Source organism: Aedes aegypti, chromosome 3, assembly GCF_002204515.2.
Source record: "Aedes aegypti strain LVP_AGWG chromosome 3, AaegL5.0 Primary Assembly, whole genome shotgun sequence".
Lineage (NCBI taxonomy): Eukaryota > Metazoa > Arthropoda > Insecta > Diptera > Culicidae > Aedes > Aedes aegypti.
Window position 1 is genome coordinate 103,904,739 of NC_035109.1, and position 8,934 is coordinate 103,913,672.

The following is an 8,934-nucleotide window of genomic DNA, read 5'->3' on the forward strand; positions in this document are numbered from 1 at the left end:
ATGACATGACAAGCCGTCATGGATGGGTGCATTATTTTGACAGAATTTTTAGCGTAGAATCATGTAAACTGAGCATTCTTGTTTTGCAATTTCACTTTTAAGATGCAAGAAAGCATGCAATATTGGCGAATGTTGGACGTAAGATCATGAAATGTTTCAGTTTCACTCAGGATTGCAAGCATTTTCGAATGCAATGAGACAGTTTACATAAATTACACAGCGTAACAAAAATTACATTTTTGCGTGTCTCAAGGATCAAATTATGTGTCTCTAGTAGATTTGGGGTTGCTGAATCTGATGCCGTTTTCAGAAATTTCCCAACACGTCACAGTTTTTAGCTACAGGTCACCAAAGTTGTATAAAACATTGGTTTCCTTGATGTTTACCTAAAATTTGAAGTATATTTTGTCAAACTTTTTTGTGATCTTATCCACCAAACATGCAAAAAAGGACTTAAACTTTCGTTTTAGATATATTTTGTTGAAATTTCACGATTAAATTTAGATTAAACCGATCTTTTTCAACATGCTTGCAGTCTCCATACAAAATTCTTTACTTTTCTAAAGCATAAAAAATTATAAACTTTGATGATAAGTATTGTTATACACATAAAGTTTGAATTCTGTGGCAAATTAAGCAAATAAATTACCTTACAAGCTGGTAAACTTGCATGCTAGTTCGCTGAAACAGTCAATTCTTGCATTAATTTCTGCCAAGTGGGAAAGAAGTTATAGCGAGATGTAAGTGTTGCAATAATTTCGTGTTCGCCCTTTATTTAACAAATGTTTTCAGAAGCATTTTTTCCTGACAAATGGGCAAATGCCAAGGTTGTACCAGTTTAAAAAACCGGACAAGAATTGTTGGCAACCTTGCTGCCAGCGCGCACCTTCCATCAACCTTGCGCCACTTGTACAGAGACAGAAAGAAGAGTGCATGGTGACGTCACGAAAATTTCTCCTTCTCTGTCCCTCTTTCATTACGCTCAATTGACTGTCCTGCTCTTTGACATTCACTGCTGGAATTGTTGACATTTTTTTAAATGGAGTTTCGTATGTCTGGCGTACAACGATCTATACCAAGTGGTTGTAATAAATAATAATAATTAATAATTTTATTGATCTAAAAAAGAAACAATGCAGGATCAGAAGCTGATCGGGATGGCCTTTTAGGCGGTTTCTCATCCTTTTCGCGATCTTTCATTTTGTGTGGTAGCACCCGCTGACTTCGTGTTGGTGTAAGACTGAAATAAGAAAAGTACTTGGTCAATTAACATTTCAACACCATCGAATTCTAAAACCTACGTCCTGTATCGATTCTTAACAATGGTTCCAACGGGCTTCGCGACCGGCGGTCGTTCCGTATCCAGCGATAAACCAATCTTGGCCAACGTATTCATCAGATGGGTATCTTCCCGGACCTCCTCAGAATTGAAGGCCGGTGGCAAATCGATGATCAGTCGAACGGCTTCCTCGGAATGGGACATAGAATGCTGAAGGGGAGCGACCGTAGTCGTTGACTTTGAGGACGGTTGCAGTTTGCGTCTGTACGAGCGGAGCAGTTTTTGCGGTTCTCGTTTGACGTGGAAGTTTTCGGAAGGGCAGTCTACCTCGCTGCTGCAATCACAGTCGTCATCTTGGATGTCATACGCTAGATGTTTGTATGGGTCGTAGATGACGCGTTCTTCGTATTTTGGGCGTGGTACAATGTATGGTTTCCTTGGGAAGTAATCGACGTGTGATAGTTTGTACCATGGTCGAACGTGACCTTCAGGATGTCCATGATATGGCATTGGATGATAGAATGGAGGAGGGTGGTAAACTGTGGTCAATGTCGGAGATTCACAAGTTGTTGGGGAAATTGTAGTTGGCCCGCTTGTCGATGGATGTTCCGTAGTGGTTGAGGTAGTAGGACATGGCGTAGTTGTACTTGTAGTAGTTGTCGTTGGTGTGGTAGTAAGAGTGGTTGTAGGTTCCTCGGTAGTTGACGTACATGGGGCTTGAGTACTTTCTGGTACTTTTGCACATCTTGGCAAAAAGTCTAAACTGAACGAACCAGAAGGCTGCGCACAGGGGATGTTACAATTAGGTAACGCAAAGGTGAAATTCAATGATTGTGGAAGAGGGCCGTAGACAACTGAAGACTGTTCCGAGCAGTTTTTCGTATTGTCTCCAGTAACATTGCAGGCAGGTTTCAGCACAAGATACCCTATGTGGGAGTTGTTGAATATATTCACTACATAAGGAGGCGCATTGCTTTCAGGTTCAAACGCATTATCTGTGTAATATGATCGTTTGTGTTTAGCTGAACTTCCATCATTTCCATTTCTTTCACTATGATAACTTCCTAACCCACCACGATGGGAATCCTCCAACAATCGATTCATTAGTTTCCGTTCCGATTCACTGTTTATCCATGCCCTTTTTGACAGATCATCCATCATCTCCACCACATCATTCTTCGAAATGTTTTGCATCACATTGTCAATCGCTCGGCGCAGCAATACTGGAAACAATCTCTGGGCAATAACCATCGGATCACTGGGACTCTTCGCATCATCTTCTTCATCGTCCGACACTTGTTCATCGCTATCACTTATTCTAACCTTCAACGGAGGAACCATTTGGTCTTCCTCCTCACTGGATTCCACTTCATGGACATCGCCAAGTTTGTTCAAAATCTTGGACCAACTCTTACTCGTCACAGCCACCAAGCGCTCTGTAACCGCCGTTGGTTTGGCAGTTACGCGTTTCACCATGTAGACATTCTTCCCCGGCGGTGGATCCAAGTATTTTTTGGAAACCACCGCCTTTCCTTCGTTGTCGTGACTCACAAAGATCTCCGCTTCTTCTGAACCGCTTGAATCACTTCGGTCAGCATCTACGATTTTGCTTCTAGTCAGTCTCCGCGCGTCAACCAAAACGAAAATCACTACAATACACAATAACCTTAACCACATTTTGGAACCATTGGAGGAAGTACCGCTAGTGTTCACCGTCAATTAGAAGTAACCGTTGCAATGGGGTCAAATTCAGTTTAAATACATTGAACTGCCGAAGGAGCAGGATAGCTACCAGTCACGTACAATGTGATAGGTCAATTAGAGGGTGTTGACCAGGTGACGCAACTCGATAGATAACGGTATCGAACTACCAAACTTCAAGTTAAAATTGATAGCAAAGGAGAACGTGACTGCCGTCACTAAGGAAAAGCTGTTGGGATAGGCAATACAAACACTAGCAGTAAAAAGGCTGTTATTTCAGTACGTGCGTAGGGCATGAAATGGATAGACACCCAACCCATCATAGCCTAAGTGTATCTAATTACGTTGAAAGTTAATGGGAGCAATTATCTTTATATGATTCCCAGATCCCAAAGTCTGTTAGCAAGTTTAGATAAACGTGGGGAATTTTTGGCCGGGCTTCGATTTCCGGATGTAACCTCCATTATCTGCAGTTAATTGTCAAAATTTCATTAAATTCATTATTTTAGTGCGCAGCGAACTGGAATACGGTGTTTTGCGTGCACAATTTCTTTTCTGCTGACGTAAGTTTTGAAACTTCCTACTTTTCCTATTTTTTTCCTTGATTCCCTATTAGTAAAAAAAATCTGTAGAATTTAACAATCAGTCCGATACCTCAGACAAATTTTTGGAGCAGCAAATCAAATCAGTCTCTAGGCCAAGCCATTCGATTCAAGTAAGGAAGCAAAGAAAATCGTCAATCGTAGTCAGCTTTTCTGAATTTGGTGGATTTAGGCAGGAGATCTTTTATTATGTTAGGGAAGTCAAACTTTCCTGAGTGGTGTTTGGTCTTTCTGCGGGGGTAAGCGATGGAATCCCAGGAGTTGTATCAGTAGTGTCTGCTTTATTGATTGCTTGCAACGGCGGGCGAATCAAGCTAATGTGGTGTCGTCGATATATGAGCGATTCTCGCTGAAACCAGACCGCCATCAAAACACGTCGTTGGAACTCCAATTTTATGTAACTGATCGCTAGTAAGCTGATGTGCTAGTTATCCATCGTATTTCGCTTCGATCAGTGAGAACCTGCAATTTTCCCAGTATTGCAGTGAATGATGCTGATACCAACCGATGCTAAACTATTCTCTCCCAAAACGGTTTTCGCATTGTGTTGTGCAATAAAATTTTGATAAATCTTGTTCGTTTATTGGAAAAAAATACAATAAAATTAATACTTGCCGTTGTCTCTATTCGTCGTATCGTTTCCATCACAACACATCAACGCTACAATAAAATGTTTAACAAGATTATTAAGACCTTTGAGTATACACTACCATCGCGTATTGCAACACTCATACTGAACATTGCAGCAATTTGAAAAGTTTATAAGCACCTAAAATGAATATTATCTCGTGATTCTGAGATTGAAAATACGTCTTTGATTCCCTGATTTTTTTTATTTTTGTTGAAAAAAACTTTTATCACTGGGTTTTGGGTGATGCTAAACGAAGAAGTGCTGCAATACTCGGTATTGCAACGATTCCATACTTTTGGTGGGCTGTGTACCTCTTCATTCCCACAGTATTCCGATGTGATTTTCCCTTAAAGTTCATTTGTTCCATTAAAATACAGCCCAAACATATCTGCACAATTACTTTTGACCAAACAAATGCAGCGAAAACAATCACAACCAAAGCAATCATTTCCTACGTAGAACATCACGTATACATTGAAACGTTTTTCCCTTAGTACGACGGATTGAATTTTGTTTACGTTCATAGTAATATCCGATCGTTGGGGGAATTTCGTGAATTATAAAAGTTTTACCGCGTGTAATTGGAATGAAGTCTTTCAGTAAAGAAGTACGAAGGTTTTCCATAGTGTAAATAAGCGCCCGGTGAAGTAAGTCACACAGGGGGCAGGAAGAAATGTGAACCGTGATATTTATTGAAATACAGTAGATTTATTGCATGTTTGGTGTACAAGTGGACAAACTATAATAACTTTCACAAAATTACACATGTAGAATGAAACTATGCTGCAAGGTATTCAAACTAACTTGCCGTAGTGGAACATTTTAAGTTTGATACGACGAATAATAGCGCTTACGACGAAGTAGATTTTTATTATCGTATAATTTGGGCCGGAGGTTCTTCGATTTGTATGAAATTTTCACCAAAGGTAGAGCTCGTGAATACATGACCAAAAGTAAAATTAAAATTAAAAAATATATGGTGGCCTTTTTTCCCGGAAAACTCTTGATGAATTGTTACACGGTGCTAAAATCTGCAGTGGGAATGACATACTTTTTTTTCATTATAGGACAATTCAACTTGGTGTTTTTCCCTAATTTTACTGAACAAAAAGTGATTTCACGTTAGTGCAGCTGAAAGATCATTAGAAGATATAATGAAAACTGATATAAACTGAACATTGACCAAAATGCAGACGGGACTGACATGCGATTCACGGCAACAAACTTTAGTTAATAATTTTCAGTTATTAAATTTTTGCATGATCTACAATACATTGAAGTGTTTAATTGTTTCTTTTGTTCTAAAGTTTTTATTCCTTCTCAAATGTTTTAAAATTATGACTTAAGTTTTTATCATACTTCCATTCATAAGTACTATAGAGAATTTGAAAAACCCACAGCAAACCCGTAATAAGAAAGTCTTATCTGAAAAGTGATTTGCTATAATTCACATATTATTTTGAAAAGTTACATTATTCGTTTATTTCGTAAAAAAAAATAATTGTTCAATTTGTACGTTTATTTCAACCAAAATACTAGTTAATTGAAAACTTGATAAATCCCGGGATCCCGGAATTTCCAGGGACAAGCATAGATTTTTGTCCCGAATCCCGGGACGAGCAAAATGACCGGGAAATGGACACACTGTGTACATTCAAAAATGTATAACCGAAGGTACAAACCAAATTAAATTATGAACAAATTATATAATTTCCCATTTTTCTCGCATAACTTACGATCTCGCCCTAAAAGCCATCGGTAACCATGTGTGTAGCTCGTTGTTTCTAAGCATTTGAATATGGAGTTACACGTTATTTAACAACGCTACACAGTGGGACGAAGCTGAAAATCGACGGTCAAAACCTCTTAGAGGCGTTTTAGCCCATAGGTGTCTTCGAGACATTGTTTTGAAGTAGCATCCCGAGTAATAATGAATAATAATTTTTAAATTATACTAAATAGGGAACTCGTGAAAAAAATTATTTAAGGAAAACAATTTTTAGGGTGATTATTACTTCAGCAAAGATTTAATTCTTTTTGTTTTCAACAACTTTGCTGAACATACTTGATATTTTTGACTTCGTTTTCACGGTGATATATTTTAATTTATCCAATTTTACTATAAATACCAGTTTTTTGACCATAGAAATGCGCATTTTGAACATGACATGTTCTACAACATATGTATTATATATTACAAAAATACACAACTATACCGAATATACCAAAGCTGTGAAATCATCACATCGGAAGATATAATGAAATGATGTTAAAATTTATATAATTTTTGACCATTTTTATATGCAAGTTTCTCTTGAATCGCCACTTTAATCGGCAGCCATATTGAGTATGATTTGATGCCTTATTATATCAGTTGAAGCCCCGTGGCAATAGAATGATCGGGTCTCATAGGTCACATTGATTTCAACCATTTTTGACAAGCATGGAGTAATATTTTGACATTTTGTGTACTCACTGTGCAATCAATAAACTTGGGATATTCTGTTATTTTTATATCACCAAACATTGTTGAAGACATCTGTATAAGTTTACAAGCTGTAAAAGTAGTGCATAAAAATATGTTTTTATTAAAATAAATACTATTTTTAGCTTAGCTTAGCTTAGCTTAGACTGACTACACATATCAATGGGATTCTACCCCATCACCCCGAATGCCATTTCCCAGAATGCCACCACCCCGAATTCCATTACCCCCAATGTACCATTACCCCGAATTCCATCACCCCGAATGCTTTTTCCCCTAATTTACAATTATCTTCACATGGTGATATTGATGACATTTCCCCATGATATTGGAATTCGGGGTAATGTCATTCGGGGTGATGGATCATTCGGGGTTTTGGAATTCGGGGTAATGGGATTCGGGGTAATGGGGTAGAATCATGAATGGTTGCTATTCCGTGATTGACCGAAGTCAGTGAAAATGCACAAAGAATCAACTAGAAGTTCAGCTGGGATTGGCCATAATCTTCTTCAGTGTGCATAATTCAGTGCCTCTATTTATACATGGTCAATACCGGCGCCGGCCACGTCCTTGCAGTCAGGTGGGATTGGGGGCATGAATGTTAGTGTGTAACCTTTGCTATTTGGAGACCGTGTTTTCCTCTGCATCTCCACAAAGGTTACTGGGAGGGATGTTTGTTAATGGGAAGGATCGTTGGGTCACAGGATTCACTTTGATAAGCGATTAGACCATGATAAATAATTATTTGTGAGATATAAACATGCTTATATGTAAATATAATATTTTCATTTGATATGTAGAGAAAAATTATGCCGACACTTGAGGTGACGAACCTTTCAAAGTTTGTTGAATAAAGTGAACCTTTCGGAAGTCTACACTTGAAGTTAAATGAATGAATAAAAAAAAATTAGACATAAATAATTTATGGATCAGAGTTTATGTCGACACTCACAGTGACGAACCATTCATATTTTTTTGAAAAATCATATTTACATCTCACCGTTGTAACGATTAAAGGTACAGTCATACATATTTTATAGATTAGAAACAGTAGCATGAAACGAGCTCACCAATTGATCCGTCATACTTGAGCAGCAATAATCCTCTTTCAGCTTCACTCGTTTGCTCGACTATATAAAAGCACTCAGAGAAAATAGGCACGCGACCCGTGAGAGAAAACAACTTACGACTACTCGGGCATTCTTGACGCACTGCCCAGGAGCAAGCGTCAACGTTGGAAGTTCAAAAAGAACTTATCGAAGGCGGCACTTTTTCACTTTACTCGATCGACGCGCGACATGTTTGATCCTGCCCTCATCGCCGGCCCCCGCAGGAGCAAGCGTCAAGGTCGAGAGGTCAAACACAACTCTTTATTAAAATAAATACTATTTTTGAGTATTGACTAGGTAGGTTTATCTTGTATCAGCAAGTTCGGACATAAATTCACTTTTGCTGACACAACAACCTAATGGTTGGAAAATTAGAGGAATTTGGCTTAACAGGCGAAATTATGTTTTACTCTCTATTTTTATTTGCTTTTTATCGTTAACATTATTATTATTTATTTTATTATTATTTATTTTTATTTTTTCACGCATTGTGACCTTTTAGACGTGAACGACTTAACCAGTTAAAGCGTCTCAAATAAAGACAACTAACTAACTAACGCATTGTGACCAAAGCCGAATTATCGTCAGCTACTACGATTTGGTGTAAAACTTGAGCAGTTTAAGTGTGACAAACATGTTGTTTCAAAATGTTGTTTTGCTATATAATAAATATAGAGTATTCCAAGTTTTTTAATTGCTCTGTGAGCATACAAAATAGTGTTCGGTAATATTGAAAATGTCATCATTTATTTCAATCATGCCTTCTGAAACCGAATATGAAGACCAAACGCTTACAAGTCGTTTACAGTTTCAGTTATTTTAAATTTGAAAACATACTCCTAAAGTTAGGCAATTTCTTAAATATTTTTTTTATTCTTGGCAGTAAATCTTTATTGTTGTCTAATTGAAAATTCCTATGAAATTTTTGACAACGGAATCGTTTTTAGCGATGCCATTTTTAGTGTGAAACACAATTTCCTAGCTCATATTGCATGCAGAAATTGTTGCTTCGAAAAGTTGACAAATTTACGCATGAAATAAAGGCAATTTTCGCAAAAATCCTTATTTTCTTTAGCTCATGAATATAAGAAGGAGAAGCGCAATTCATAATTTGGAAATGTTCTATC

At 37.7% G+C, this 8,934-nt stretch overlaps 1 protein-coding gene across 1 annotated transcript; it reads right to left on the reverse strand.

Annotated features, from left to right (window-relative positions):
* Positions 1-1,119: 1,119 nt before the first annotated feature.
* LOC5563632 lies at positions 1,120-2,956 on the reverse strand. Its single transcript, XM_021850696.1, has 2 exons — positions 1,302-2,956; positions 1,120-1,240 (listed from the first exon to the last, which is right to left on the reverse strand). The coding sequence occupies exons 1-2, from the start codon at positions 2,954-2,956 to the stop codon at positions 1,120-1,122; spliced, it is 1,776 nt and encodes a 591-aa protein (XP_021706388.1).
* Between the last annotated feature and the right edge of the window lie 5,978 nt (positions 2,957-8,934).

Bases quoted from the DNA above. Each gene is read 5' to 3' on its own strand.
- LOC5563632 (XM_021850696.1), bottom strand. From the start codon at position 2,956: ATGTGGTTAAGGTTATTGTGTATTGTAGTGATTTTCGTTTTGGTTGAC. The intron at 1,241-1,301 runs GTAGGTTTTAGA...TTCTTATTTCAG, and splicing joins GTTAAGAATCGATACAGGAC to TCTTACACCAACACGAAGTC.